The sequence below is a fragment of the Tenrec ecaudatus genome, chromosome X (genome assembly GCF_050624435.1).
Source record: "Tenrec ecaudatus isolate mTenEca1 chromosome X, mTenEca1.hap1, whole genome shotgun sequence".
Classification (NCBI taxonomy): domain Eukaryota; kingdom Metazoa; phylum Chordata; class Mammalia; order Afrosoricida; family Tenrecidae; genus Tenrec; species Tenrec ecaudatus.
The window spans coordinates 78863844-78880000 of record NC_134548.1 but is presented as its reverse complement, the minus strand read 5'-3'; the positions used below and the strand labels follow the sequence as shown (position 1 = coordinate 78880000).

At 38.4% G+C, this 16157-nt stretch overlaps 1 protein-coding gene across 2 annotated transcripts in view; it reads right to left on the bottom strand.

The window, feature by feature from the left end:
* Positions 1-16157, bottom strand: part of KIF4A (kinesin family member 4A) — a 183300-nt gene that overhangs the window by 22668 nt on the left and 144475 nt on the right. For both annotated transcript variants that reach the window (XM_075538655.1, XM_075538656.1), the window contains exons 19-20: positions 2848-2931; positions 1598-1711 (exon numbers count right to left, since the gene is read on the bottom strand). In XM_075538655.1, the coding sequence (XP_075394770.1) occupies positions 1598-1711; positions 2848-2931 (198 nt within the window). The remainder of the gene's footprint in view (positions 1-1597; positions 1712-2847; positions 2932-16157) is intronic.

The window sequence follows — 16157 nt, the reverse complement described above, 5'->3', positions numbered from 1 at the left end:
AAAAATTTATAGAGCTGCAAGGAGAAACAAACATTTTTACAATCAAATTCAGAGTTTTTAATACTCCATATCTCTATAACTCATAGAAGTAGGCACAAATAAAATCACTAATATAACAAAACAGAATTATAGCTAATAAATCAACACAGGAGATAATATTGAAAATAATCAATTGATTTAAAGGAAGGGATAAGGAGCAGAAAAAGAATGAAGAACAGAAGGACAAATTAAAAATAAAGAGCAATATGACAGGATCAAACTTACATAAATAATAACATTAAATGTAAACAGTATAAACACCCAAATAAAACGTAGAAATAATCAGATTGAAAAAATGTAAAACCCAACTATATGCTATCTATAAGAAGTATACTTTAATTATGAAGGTGCAAATAAATGAAAACTAAAGAGAAAAAAATATATACACCATGAAAACACTTGTCAATTATAAACAACCAGACCAAGCAGATATAAAGAGAACACTACAATGGAGGCAATGGTGATTCAGTGGTAGATTATCTTGTTTTCCATGCAGAAAATCTGGGTTCTATTTCTAGCCAATGCACCGCATGAGCAGGGCCCACCTATCTGTCAGTGGAGGATTGCATGTTACTATGATGTGAAAAGGTTTCAATGAAACTTGGAAATTAAAACGATTAGGCAAAATTAAAATAAAATGCTTGGTGATCTCCTATAGAAGATCAATCAATGAAAACCCTATGGAACACAATGGGCTGCTGCATAACCAATCAGAGGGATGGTCTAGGACCAAAGCAGCATTGTTTTCTGTTGTGAATGAGGTCAACCTGAGTCCGAATGATTAGAAAGGGCTACAAAAAGTCTTTAGTGAGGATAGACATAGTTATTATCTAGATCAGTGGTTCTCAACCTTCCTAAAGCCGTGAGACCCTTTCATACAGTTCCTCATGTTGTGGTGACCCCCCAACCATAAAATTATTTTTGTGGCTACTTCATGACTGTCATTTTGTTACTGTTAGGAATCGTAAGATAAATACCTGATATGCAGGATGTATTTTCATTGTTACAAATTGAACATAATTAAAGCAGAGTGATTAATCACAAAAACCATATGTAATTCTACATTGTGAAATAGTTATTTCTAATGACAAATCAATGAAATTTTGTCTTGAAGCATGGTATAGCATGGGTATCAGTCTTCATGCCAGGTACTCATATGTGGGCCTAACTGCATGAGGGTGGACCCGCCTGGAGACGGATAGAGGAGCGGTGTCTTGGCTCCTAAGACCATCAGAAATATGTGTTTTCCGATGGTCCTAGGTGACCCACAGGTTGAGAACCGCTGGTCTAACTTGTGGTCATACATCTATGGGTGTATATATACACATGTCAACGCTTAGAAAATTGTACATTCTACACATACATATCAGTCGTACCTCAAAACTGTTTAAAAAAATATCTATCCTTCAACCAGAGTCAGGGGTAACAAGGGTTCTCTATTCTTGATCTTTAAAACCAGTGCCAAGATTTTCTAAACCAAAAGAGAGCGACTTCCCCGCTTGTCCTGCACCCACTCTGTACCCAGTGTACAGAAGAGAAACAGCAGTACAGTCCATACCTTCACTCGAGTTGCAGTGCTTTCCATTCCCCGGCTCTGGTTCTCTTTCCGTTTATCTGCAGCCTCCCGTTGCTTTTGGAGAGCGTCCTTGAGACGCTTGTTTGCAGCTGCTGCCTAAATAAAACAGTACACAGTAATGTTTAATTGAAAGGTAAAACATTTGAATTCCTATCATATTAATAAAGATAAAACATTAATTTATTACATTTGAATTCCTATAGCAAACAATTTCACAAATCTCCATTTATATAATACTGGTAAATAGGACTTGTACGCTCTGAGGCGGTACACATTTCCAGGAAGTTCTTCAGACTACAAATCTCATATATCAGTATTACTTTACTTTTTAATTAAATTGCTGTAAAAATAAATATAACACATCAATCAACTAAACATTTATGATGTAAAATTTAATATCAATTATAATAATTACACTAAGCAACTATCGCCCATATATTTTTGTGTTTTTTGGAAATAATGGCGCCCAATTTTAAAGAACCTTTATTTGAATACATTGGGCTGCTAAGTACAAAATCAAAGATTCAACCCTAACAATTGCTCCATGGGAAAAAGATGAGGCAATTTACTTTCATAAAGATTTATAGTTTCAGAAACCTTAGGGCATTAGTTCTCAACTTTCCTAATGCCACGACCCTTTAATATAGTTCATGTTGTGTTGACCTCCCAACCCCAAAATTATTTTTGTTGCTATTTCATAACTGTAATTTTGCTACTCTTATGAATTGGGCGACCCCTGCAAAAGGGTCATTTGGCCCCAAAATGGTTCACGACCCACAGGTTGAGAACCGCTGCCTTAGGGAGAACTTCTATCTTATAGGGTTGTGTGAGTCATAACTGACATGATGGCAGTGGGTTTGTGTTTGGCTTATTCTCACCAGGATTATATCTTTTCATAGTTCATACATATAAACAGTTACCAAAGATTTAAGAATTGTTGGTCAAGACAGGTAACTCTGGCTTCTTAGGACACTGGCTTACTTAAGGGATGCTACTTTGCCAAGGAGTATGTTCGTCTATTATCTGAAAGTGGTTGGTGGTTTGAACCCATCCAGAGTTACGTTAGAAGAAATGCCTGGTGATCTTCTCCCTTCTCACCTTCCCCCACCCCCAAAAAGGTCACCGACATAGAAAATCCTATTACATAGTTCTGCTAATAAACCTGGGGTTTCCATGAGTTGAAAGTGATTTGATGACAACTGGTATTTTGCCAGCAGATTAGATTATCTTACCTCCTCAGTTTTACGTCTCAGAACATTAGACTGTTTTTGGAAGTTTCTTTCAAGTTTAAGTAGTTCATATTGCCTTTTACGGTCCTAAGTAGAAAAAGGTCAGATGTTAACTTCTATACAGCCAGCTAAAATAAAACCTTATAATATAACTACATGAAGACCATCAAATAGAAGAATTGGCACAAAGCTGATTCCTATGAGGCTGACACCAGACATACTTCAAGTCATTAATTCATTCTGACACCAACTGTCCCTCTCCCAGCAATCACTACTTCTCTGCCGAGTTTAATAATCTGTTGCGAATGCTACACAGAACTCACAGACCACATTTAGAGTTAAGTGATTTATTAAACAAGTAAAGGGTACAACTCAGGATTAGTATAAAAATGCTACAACTTGGGATCAAGAAGCATGCAGGGAGCCTTCCTTCAGTGTAAGACAGCTCTCAACCGTGCAGACCTAACTCTTTTGGGCACCCTGAGGATAGGGGCCTTCTCTTGGGCCTGTCATGTCACTATCAACTCTGCTGCAGGACCCCTTCTTGGCCTCTGGGTCTTCAACCCTTGCTGTGTTATGGCTATTAAGAGGTTCCTTGCCTCATTTCTCTCTTCCACTTCTTTCTGTTTCAGAAACCTCTGTGGGGGGTTAGCTGCACATATACACAAACACTGTCAATTTCAAGGCATGACCATCCCATCAGAGCCACAAGCTGATCAATCTCCTCTTGGTAAACCACAAACACTTCTTTTGCATTGTCTCTATTCACTTTATTTGCATAGCATATTGACCAATCCCTGCAAGGTGCATACCAATCACAGAGCAAGCCATAAACCAGGGCCAGACAAAAAGTCCCAAGCCTCAAATGGCTTTCAGCTTACTCAGTAAATATCAACCTGAATAAAAGTAACAAACCCTCTGGGATAGAGAACTAGGGCAAAAAGCTTAGGAGAAAAAGCTCTCAAGCATTTTTTTCCCCAAAGAATCAAGGCAAAAGGCTATATTAACTCATTTCAGCACAGTAAGAAAAGAGTCTTTCAAGATATCTTTGGCATGGGTGATAGGTTGAATTGTGTCTCCCACAAAAGATATAGGGCCTGTCGTTGAAGATATGATCAGTTAAATCATACGGTCGTCTCAGTCCTAATTCCTTGAGTGGCTCACACAAAGGACAGAGAGGTACCATGTGATGATGATGGCAGATGTATCCACAATGACGAAGGGTGATGGAACCCACTGGAAATTAGAGAGAGGGATGGAACAGTCTTTTTAAAAAAAACAAAAAACCTAACCAGAGTCAACATGGCAGAGAGCCTGGTTTGGATTTTTAGCTTCCAGAAAATAATTTTTGTTCTTTAAAGCTGCCCACTTTGTGGTACTTTGCTATGGTAGCCGTAGGAAGCTAAGAAAGCATATAAGGCCAAACTGAACTGCTTTCATCTTCTATCAATCTTAAGCACTGGTACCTCGAGCAACTATGTATATGTGTAGAGAGGAAGGCAATTTTCTCTTTTGACTTACTGCTTTGGAGCCAATTTTATTTGAACATTACCTTTATGAGAGCTTAAAATATTTTTGTTGCTCTGGAGAATATAAATGGCCAAACATACAATTTCAATATGTACAATTTAATGACAGTAATTATATTCTATAAATTGCATAACCATTCTCACCTTTTCTAAATTGTTCTTTCAATAACATAGATTCACTGCTCTGTAAGGTTTCATTCTAATCTCTGAAATTGCTGCTGTCAAGTTGAATCTACATAGTTCTTTTGAGGGCATAATGTCAAAGTGAACGTTCTTTATTAGTGAAAGTAAACTAGTGTTTGATTTAAGGGTCCATGGGGGTAGGGAGTGCACTCCTATACGGCAAGGTCTGGTGAAACCTATTGGCCAACCTTGGGAGAAGGTGGGGGCTATTTGTTCTCCTACAGATTTCTAGTCATGGAAACTAGATACTGGGAAGCCTTCAGGGGATATTTTCAGTTTAAGGTTTTGAGATATGGGCCAATTAGTGACACCTCAGTCACGAGTGAAATATTTATAAATGATATCACAGCATGTAAGGCCTGGAAGGCATCTTCTTGCTACGTGCTATTTAGCTGGTTGCAATAGCAACGCTACATACAACAGAAAGAAGCACTGCCCAGCCCATGCTGCCCTCCCAATGATGATATTTGAGTTCGTGGTTGTAACTAGGTCAATCCATCTTGAAAGTCTTCCTCATCTTCACTGACCCTCTACTTCACTGATGTCCTTTCCCAAGAACTGGTCTCTCCTGATAAGAGGTCTGAATTATGTGAGCGGAAGTCTCATCATCCTTACTTCTAAGGAGCATTCTAGCTAAACTTCCTGTAAGACAGGCTTGTTTGTTCTCCTGGCAGTCCAGGTGCTGTCTGTCCGTCTTCTTTGCCAGCACCACACTTCAAATGCTTCAGTTCTCTTTGGTCTTCCTTATTCATTTCACATGCATAAGAGACCATTTAAAAAGGCTTCGTGCAGGGTTGTCCAATGCAATATGTCATTTGTTTTCTTGATTGTGGATCCGCATAAAACGAACTCTTTGACAACTTGTCTTTTCTTGGCTTAGAATGATGTTATTTATTGGTAAAGTTCTGAGGACTTTGGTTTTCTTTACACTGAGTTACAATCCCTACTGCAGTTCGATGTTCATCAGTGCTTCTTGTCTTTCAGCATGCAAGGTTGTCTCATCTGCATATTGCAGGGTATTATGAAGCCATTCTTCAATCTGTATGGTGCTTTTTTCTTTATATGGTTCAGTTTCTTGGATTTCTTGCTCAGCATACAGATTGAATAAGTACAGTGTGAGTATACAATCTGAATCTACACTCTTCCGGATTTCAAAACCAGGCAGCATTCTTTTATTCTGTTCCAACAACTGCCTCTTGTTTTAAATACATGTTCCAAGCCTTAAAGACTACAAAACTTGAATAATTTAGGCATTTTTAAAAAGCTGTACTTCAAGTCTTCTCTTAAATAGATTAGTATTATTTTCCACTCAAATTTACCAGTCCATTTACCATAAGATTCAGGTGACTGGTAAAAAGGAAAAAGTCAATCATACAGCTAAGGGACCCTGGTGGCATAGTGGTTACAAATTGGGCTGCTAGCTGCAAGGTGAGCAGTTCAAAACCACCAGCGACTCTGGAAAAAAGACCAGGTTTCTACTCCTATAAAAAGTTACAGTCGAGCCCCTAATAAAATGTTTTAAACAAACAAACAAATAAATACATTGGCGAGGGGGTGTTACAGTCTCAGAAACTCACAGCGTCAGTTATACCCGGTACTATAGGGTTACTATGAGTTGGCAATGGTTTTTTCCTTAATCACACAGCTAACCACCCATAAAAGTAAGGGAAAGTGCAGCTAAAAGAGGTTATTCAATCTTAAACACAACCAGGTTATTATTGAAGATACCCGCCTTGCCTGGAGATTAAATACAAAGAAGAAAAAATACAATGGGGTATCATCTGCTTCAACAAAGCACATGGGGTTTAACCATTTGGGACTACTGGCTAAAGATGGCACCATAAACAGACTCTTGCTCTAGTACCCCAACAAGACTCAGAAAGTACATGCAGTGGAGAAATTTGGGAGTCCTGGACCTCTTAGGAAGGCATAGGTAAGTGAGCTAAATGTATCTATGGGGAAATTAAAAGGCTGAATCACATGCAGTCATGAAGCAGACAGACAAATTCTCTGTTGCCTAGGAAGGAGTTAATGAATACTCCCCCTACCCCCATAGTGCAGGGGAATCGCCGGTACCCATTATCAAGAAAGGAAAATACCAAATTACCCTTTGCTCTTGATATTGGAAAGTCTACTTGGTAGATTAATAATAGGAACAAACCTTTTATGGCTGCCTACCGCTCATTGGCACCCAAATATTTATACAGAGGCTGGGATCACCCACTTGACTCCAGTATAGGTTCTGATATCCTGGATTAACTTGGGGCAAAAAGCAGCAGTGCATGGCCTCATTCTTTCTCCCTTTCTCTGTCTTTTGTATTAATAAACTGCTAGGCATAACGCAGGAAAAACTAACCTTAATATTCACACCCAGCACTTGTCTGTCATTCAACACACACAACAAATCTGCGATATGCAAACGACACAACCTAATTCACTGAAAGTGAAGAGGACCCAAAGCACTTTTTCAAGAAGACGAAAATTTTCACAACTGGACCAATAGGCAACATGATCATAAATGGAGAAAAGATTGAAATTGTCAAAAATTTTGTCTTGCTTGGATCTACAATCAATGCTCATGAAGCAGCAGTCAAGAGATAAAAAGATGAATTGCATTAGGAAATCTGTATCACAAGACCTCTTTTTATTTTTCAATCATTTTATTGGGGGCTCTTACCACAATCCATACATACATACATCGTGTCAAACACCTTTGCACATATGTTGCCATCATCATTTTCAAAAGATTTTCTTTCTACTTAAGCCCTTGGTATCAGCTCACTTCCCACCTACCTCACTCATGAGCCCTTGATAATTTATATATATATTTTTCAGGTCTTACACCAACCACTGTTTCCCTTCAACCATTTTTTCTGTTGTCTGTCTCCCTGGGACGGGGTTATATGTAGATGATTGTGATCGATTTCCCCTTTCTCCCCCCACCTTCCCCTTACCCTCCTGGTAGCACCATTCTCATTATAGGTCCTGAGGGGTTTATCTGTCCTGGATTCCCTGTGTTTCGAGCTCTTATCTATACCAGTGTACATGCCCTGGTCTAGCCAAATATGTAAGGTAGAATTGGGGTCATGATAGTTGGGGGGAGGAAGCATTAAAGAACCAGAGGAAAGTTGTATGTTTCACTGGTGCCATACTGCAACCTAACCAGCTCTTCCTTGTGACTCTTCTATAAGGATTTGTCCAATTGTCTACAGATGGGTTTTGGGTGTCTACAGATGGGTTTTGGGTCTCTACTCTGTCCTGCCCCTCATTCACATTCATATGATTTTTTTGTTCTGGGTCTTTGATGCCCATCAAGACCTCATGAACACACAGGCTAGTGTGCTTCTTCCATGTGGGCTTTGTTGCTTCTCAGCTAGATGTCCGCTTGTTTATCTTCAAGTCATTAAGACCCCAGATGCTATATCTTGATAGCCGGGCACCATCAGCTTTCTTTACCACATTTGCTTATGTACCTATATTTGGCTTCAGCAATCATGACGGGAAGGTGAGCATCACAGAATGCCGGGTTATTAGAATCAAGTGTTCTTGCATTAAGAAAATACTTGAGTCGAGGCCCAATGTCTGTCTCCTACCTTAATACTTAACATATAAATATATGTACATAGATCTATTTCCCTATGGTTATATATAAATATATTTACAAATGTACATGCCTGTATTTAGATTTCTACAAATGTTCTTTGCTTCCTAGTCCTTTCCTCTATTTCCTTTTACTTTCCTATTGTCCCACTATCATGTTTGGCCTTCTTTCAGGTTTCAGTAATTCTTCTTGGCCACATTGCCCTTGATCATGCCCCACCATGCATCCTACGCCATCCACGCCATCAATTTTAGATCACTGGTTGTCCCCTTGTCCCTGGGTTTGTTGGAACTACCCTTTCTTTCCCCTGCCTCCCCCTCTTCCGTATGGAGCAAATGAAGAGTGAAAAAGAGAGAGTCGAACACACCCTGGCCCACCAAGCCCCGAGGACAATATTCCTGCTCAGAGGACCAAAGGGCTGGCTCCACTACAAGGCCTCCTTAGCAAGGATGATTGAACTATCGAATTGTATGATATGTGTGTATTATATATCAATAAAACTGTTCAAGAAGAAAATAAAGGGAGAAAAAAAAAGAATGTTATTTTGAAGACTAGCGTGTGCCTAACCAGTGCCAGGATATTTTCAGCAAAATAAGTCTAAATAAATTTGAAAACATCAAGATAATACAAATACTTTTCTCAAATTGCAATGCTATAAAATTAGAAATCAATAGGAAAATCAAGGGGTAAAACCAAAATATATGCTTAAAAACTACTGGACACTTAAAGAAATGAGGAATAAGAATTAAAAATTCATTGAAACAAAAAAGAAAAACAAGACACACCATATTTTGGGGACATAGATAATATTCAGAGCAATTTGTAGCAAAAAATGCATACATCAAAAAAGAGGACAGAACCAAAACTTTATCCCACCATATTCAACAATTAGAACAAGAGCAGTAAAATAATTTTTCTACCATCAGAAGAAATTAATAAAGATTAGAGCAGAAATAAATCAATCAGAAAAATAGAAAAACAATAGAAAAAGATAATTAGGACAAGAAGTTGGTTCTTTGAAAGCATTTCAAAAATTGAAAAACTATTGGCAAATCTAACAAAGGAAATGGAGATGTGACTATTATGAATAAGACACAGCATGGGTGACATCACAACAGAACCAACTGAAATAAAAAAATTAATAACAACACTACAAAGGACTGTACTCCAATTAATTTGAAAACTGAAATGGAAAAATTCCTAGAGACATACTACCTACCTAAAGTAACACAATAAATGGAGAAAACTTCAACAGACCATAACAAAAGAAGAAAATGGAATAAAAAGAAGAAAAAGGTCAGGTCATTTAAAAACTATCAACAACCAAAAAAATTCCCTCCAGAATCAGATGGCCTCACTGGGGAATTCTACCAAGCATTCAGAGAAGAGTTGACTCCAATCCTACGCAAACTCTTCCAGAATATAGACAAGTACTGCAAACTCATGAATTCATTTTAGACACTGAGTATAATACTGATACTAAACAGGCAAAATATTTCCAGAACAGAAAATTATAGGCCAATATCCCTTGGGAATATAGATGCAAAAATTTACAATAAAATCTTAGCCAATAAAATACAACTATATACATACATATATACATACATACATACATCAAAATCAAGTGGGATTCATACCAAGTATGCAAGGATGGTCCAACATTAAAAGAACAATCAATGTAATCCACCAAATAAATAACACGAAGCATATAAATAAAACAAAGGAAAAGAACTACATGATCATATTAATAGATGTAGAGAAAGCATTTGACAAAATGAAAAAAAATTATTCCTGATAAAAACACTCAACAAAATAGGAAAAGAAATTCCTCAACATAATAGAGGCCACAGACTCACTCCAGGAGGAGAAACGATGCAATCCCCTTGTGAACAGGTATCGGACAAGGATGCCTTTGATCACCACTCTTACTCAACATTGTGCTGGCGGTATTTGCCAGAGTTAAGACAACAAAAAGAAACCAAAGGTATCCCAAATGGCAAAGAAGTAAAACTCTATTTGCAGATAATGATTTTATATGTAGATGATGGTGGGAAATAACTGAAATTTTTGACGATGTGCCTGGCTACTAGATGAACATCCAGAAATCAATTGGATTCCAGTATAATAATGAAGAGCGCTCTGAAAAGGAAATGTTACAGCAATACCATTCACAACGGCTAGTCGCAAGATGAAATCTCCAGAGGCTTCTGCTTACTATGGCTTGTCGAGCCAGAGGAACCACAGAACCCTTCTACAACAAGCAAGGGAGAAAACACAGGTGCCCGGAATTTTGGAAGAAAAAAAGAAAACGAAGTGAGCTGAACTTAAGGAAACCATACATCCACCACACCCTGGAAGGGTGCGGAAGAAGGGTCAGCATGGGAGGACCACCCACTCCCAGGAGGGTGGAGCTGGGGCCAAAGCAGCACTGCTACCCCAGGGATTCTGAGGGGTGCATGCCCATGTGCCCCAAAGAGGAAAGATGGTACAGTTTCCATGTGGGACATTTTTCTTTTCTTCTTCTTTCTTTTCTTCCTCAATGAACCCAGTGGGGCTGACAATCAGTGCAGGCTAACTAACTCCTACTGGCTGCTGTCTATGGCCTGAGATGAACAGCTGGTATAGGACATCTTATGTACTATTTTTAAGTTCTTTTACTCTTTCCTAAACCTATGGCTCTGGATGCCAGTTACAGACTCCTTGCAGCTTTCCGAGACTAAGGGGTGAGCCTGCCTAAGTAACGCTATTTTTGTTTTCATTTTGTTTTGTGGTTTCTATTATTCCTTTATTACGTCACTTAATAGAGTGAGGTGTCCGTATATAGCCCAGCCACCCTCCATGCCCTAATGGCTCTCCCATGATGCCAAACACAAAAGGACAAATACTGTATGAGACTAAGCATACCAAAAGAAACGGATTTTGGTGCTAACTATGAGTGGGAAGGGACCGGAGGGGTGGGCAGTAGGGTAGAGAGTAGACAGCTATTAACCGGGTGAAGGGGATGATAAGATCTGACAAAAAGGAGATGGGAGGTGGGTCGCTGGGAGCCAAGGCAAGCTACTGGAGGGCTGATAAGTTGAAGACAAAAATGATGTGATTTGTCAACCCAAACCTAATTCACACAAAACTGTAATAAAAAACTTTAACAGTTTTGATTTCTTGGCACCTTTCATGTTCTTTTAACTCACTAAGCTCTGTCTGGCTTCACTGGCTACTTATCCAATATGGATAACATGGTCCGTCATTTAATCATGTCTTTGCCAGTATACTAGAACAATTCATTTTATTTCATATATTTACTGGATCATCAGCTACATATCAAGGAGTATTATATGTCTGGGATACAAAGATAAATATGACAATGCATGGTTACTACTCTACTGAACTTCAAAGAACATGCTTCATAATTATTAAAAAATATGTATCAGGGTATGAGAACTTCTGGGAATTAAAGGAATACAGCCAGTACTCTAATCTAGTTTAGTGATCAGAGGATCCCAAACCCTCTTCCTTTCACCAAAAAGTTATTGAAAGAAATGTCTATGTCTTGTGATTCCAGATGTTATTACTGCTCACTCTATAATCCCCATAGAATCATTTACCAAGTCTCCTTGGAATCAAACCTGAGTGTCCTACATAGAAGGTGAAAAATCAACCAGAATAAAGTATTATAAAGAAATGTGCTTAACAGGGTGAATGATACCTTCAGGACCAGGGGTGTGAGGGGCGATACTGGGAGGGTAGAGGGTGAGTGGGTTGGAAAAAGGGTACTGATTACAAGGATCTACATGTGACCTCCTCCCTGGGGGACAGACAACAGAAAAGGGGGTGAAGGGAGACTTTGTAGAGGGCAAGATAGGACAAAATAATAATTTATAAATTATCGAGGGCTCATGAGGGAGAGAGGAGTGGGGAGGGAGGGGGAAAAAGAGGACTTGACACAAAGGGTTTAAGTGGAGAGCCAATGCTTTGAAAATGATGAGGGCAAAGAATGTACAGATGTGCTTTATACAATTGATGTATCTATGGATTGTATGAGTCCTTAATAAAATGTTTTTTTTAAAAAAAAGAAATGTGCTTAAGACCAGAAGTTAGAAAATACTTGGCATTTCTCAAGCTGAAAGAACATCTTGATTAACTAAAGATGAGAGAACTAAAAAAAAATTCAACCCTTGCGTTGCAGTAATTTAAGGATTCTATGGGCAAGGTATAGAATGATGCAGGAAGCATCAAGAGATGATATAAAGAATACATAGTCACTGTACCAAAAAGAACTGAACAGTGTTTAAGTGTTTCAGGAGGTGGTATTTGACCAGGTCCCGATGGTATTGCAGGAGCAAGTCCAAGATGCACTAAAGGCATTGGCAACAAAAAAAGGCTCCAACTGACACAATACCAATTTGATGTGTTTCAACAAACGGATGCAGCACTGAAAGTGTTCAGACATCTATGCCAAGAAATTGAGAAGACCAACTGACTGGACAAAATTCATATTCACGACCCTTTCAACAAAAGGTAATCCAACAGAAAGCAAACATTATCTATCCATATCACTGATATAAGACCCCTGGTGGCATAGTGGGTAAATGTTGGGCTGCTAACTACAAGGTCAGCAGTTTGAAACTACCAAACACTCCTCAGGAGAAAAATGGGTCTTTGTAATCCCTTAAAGAGTTAAGGCCTTGGAAACTCACATGAGCAGTTCTAGCCTGCCCTTTACGGTTGCTATGAGTCAGCATTGACTCATTGGCATTGAGAGAGTGAGATCATTGATATCACACAAAAGTAAAATCTTGCTGACGATAGTTTTTAAAATTAGTTACACCAAATACATTGACATAGAACTGCCAGAAATTCAAGCTGGATGCAGATGAAGACATGGGAAAAATGGCTGATTTCAGATGCATCTTGGCTCAAAGCAGAGAACACCAGAAACAGGTTAATTGTGTTGTATAAACTATGCAAACATACTTAATTGTGTGGATGTTAGCAAATTATGAATGACATCACACTGAATGTGGATTCTGGAACACATAATTGTGCTCATGTAGAAGCTATACAGAGACCAATAGGCAGTGATTAGAATATAAAAAATGATTATGGCATGATTTAAAATCAGCAAAGATGTACATTTGGGTTGTATCCTTTCGCCATATTTATTCAATCTGTATGATGAGTAAATAATCTGAGAAGCTGGACTAGAAGAACAGCATCAGGATTGGTGAAAGACTAACAACCTGTGACATGCAGATAACACAGCTTTGCTTGCTTTAAATAAAAAGGAATTTAAGCACTTATTGTTGGCGATCAAAGACTTCAATGTGGATAGCAGTTCAATGTAAAGAAATAAAAAAATTCTCACAACCACAACAGTAAACATCACGAGACAAGCAGAAAATATTGAAGTTGTCAAGGATTTACTTTTACTTGGGCAATGAATAAAGACAAAAGAAGAATTGATGTATTTGAATTGTAGCACTGGCAAAGAATATTGACTATACTGTGGACTATCAGATTAATGAACAAATCAGTCTTGGAAGAAGCACACTCAGAATGCTTCTTAGAAGGGAGAATAGCAAGACTCCAGATCTCATTCTTTGGACATGTTATCAGAAGGGAAAAGGTCCTGGAGCAGGACACAAGGCTTGGTTAAATAAAACGTTCAGTAATAAAGAAGACTCTCATGACATAGGCCAACACAATGGCTCCAACAGTGGGTTCAAACTTAGCATGGATTAATTTTGAATATACAAATTTTGAATATCAAATGATTTGATTTTCTATATACAAGATCAGGTTATATGGGAACAGAGAAAGTTATTTTCTTTTCCAATCTGGGTTGGAAAAAAGGGAATTTTGTAAATATCCTAAAAAATTAAAGGACATTTCCTTTCATTTTTAGTTTCTTGGGTGCTTTTATCAGGAAACAGTCTTGGGTTTTGTAAAATGCTTTTTCTGCGTCAATTAAGATAATCATGTGGTTTGTGGCCTTTTTCTACTCTGGTATGTTATGTAATTTTCAGATATTAAACAAATCTTGTATTTTTTAGATAAATTCCACTTGTTCATGCAGTATCATTATTCAAACCCTGGTGGTGCAGTGGATTAAGCATTTGGCTACTAACCAAGAGGTCACCATGGGAAAAAGATGAGACAGTTTAAAGATTTGCAGTAAAAAAAAAAAAACACACAAAAAAAATCCCCCAAGAGATTTGTAGTCTCAGAACCCTATGAAAGAGTTCTACTGTGCCCTTTAAGGTTGCTGAGTCAGAATTTAATCCAGAGTAGTGGGATTAGTTTGGGGCGATTCAGTTTCCTATTACTTTGTTGAGGGCTTTTTCAATTATATTCATGAGACATATTGGTCTTTAATTTTCCATTCCTGTGATGTATTTGGTTTGGGTTTTAGGATAACTCTGGCCTCAAAGATAAATTAGTAATTCTTCTCTTTGCTTTTATATTTTTTGGAAGGGATTCTGAAAAAAATTGCTATAATTTGTTTTAAAATGTTTGACATAACAACAAATCTAAACCTAGCTTTTATTTGTGAGAATTAAAAAAATTCTAATCTAATCTCATATTGGTCTACTCACATTTTCTAATTTTTGAGTCAGTTAATTTTGTCTTTCCAGAAATAGTTCCATTTATTTTATAGCACCCAATTTGTTAGAACATAGTTTTTAAAAAAAATTTATTTTATTGGGGGCTCATACAATTCGGATCACAATCCATACATAAATCCATTGTGTCAAGCACCTTTGTACATTTCTTGCCATCATCATTTTCAAAATATTTGCTTTCTACTTGAACCCTTGGTATCAGCTCATTTTCCCTCTTCCCTCACCCTCCCTCATGAACTCTTCATAATTCATTAATTATTATTTTGTCATATCTTACACTGTCTGACATCTCTACTCACCCACTTTTCTGTTGTCCATCCCCCAGGGAGGAGGTTATATGTAGATCCTTGTAATTGGTTTCCCCTTTCTACCCCACCTTCCCTCCACCCTCCTGATATCGCCACTCTTACCACTGGTCCTGTAGGGATCATCTGTCCTGGATTCCCTGTGTTTCTAGTTCCTATCTGTACCAGTATACGTCCTCTGGTCTAGCCAGATTTGTAAGGTAGAACTGGGATCATGATAGTGGGGGGGAAGAAGCATTTAAGAACTAGAGGAAAGTTGTACGTTTCATCATTGCTACCGTGCACCTGGACTGGCTTGTCTCCTCCCTGCGACCCTTTTGTAAGGGAGTGTCCAGTTGCCTACAGATGGGCTTTGAGCCTCCACTCTGCAGTCACCCTCATTTACAATGATATGGTTTTTGTAACTTTGATGGCTGATCTCTGATTCCTTCGACACCTCGTGATCACACCATCTGGTGTGCTTCTTCCATGTGGGCTTTGTTTTTTCTAAGCCAGGGCCGCTTGTTTATCTGTAAGCCTTAAGACCCAGATGCTTTATTTTTTGACAGCCGGGCACCATCAGCTTTCTTCATCACATTTGCTTATGTACACATTTGCCTTCAGTGATCATATCTGGAAGGTAGGTACCCACTGATAAGATATTTTTGTTCTTTGATGCCTGATATCTGGTTCATTCTACACCTCGTGGTCACACAGGCTGGTGTGCTTCTTCCATGTGGGCTTTGTTGCTTCTGAGTTAGATGGCTGCTTGTTTACCTGCAAGCCTTTAAGACCCCAGATACTGTCTCTTTTGATAGCCGGGCACCATCAGCTCTCTTCACCACATTCGCTTATGCACACATTTGTCTTCAGCGATCATGTCAGGAAGGTGTGCATCATGGAATGCCAATTTAATAGAACAAAGTGTTCTTACATGGATTGAGTACTTGGGTGGAGGTTCAATGTCCATCTGTTGCCCTAATACTAAACCTATAAATATATGCACATGGATCTATTTCCCCACCATCCCGTATAAATATATTTACATAAGTACATGCCTGTATTTAGACCTCTATAAATACTCTTTGCCTCCTAG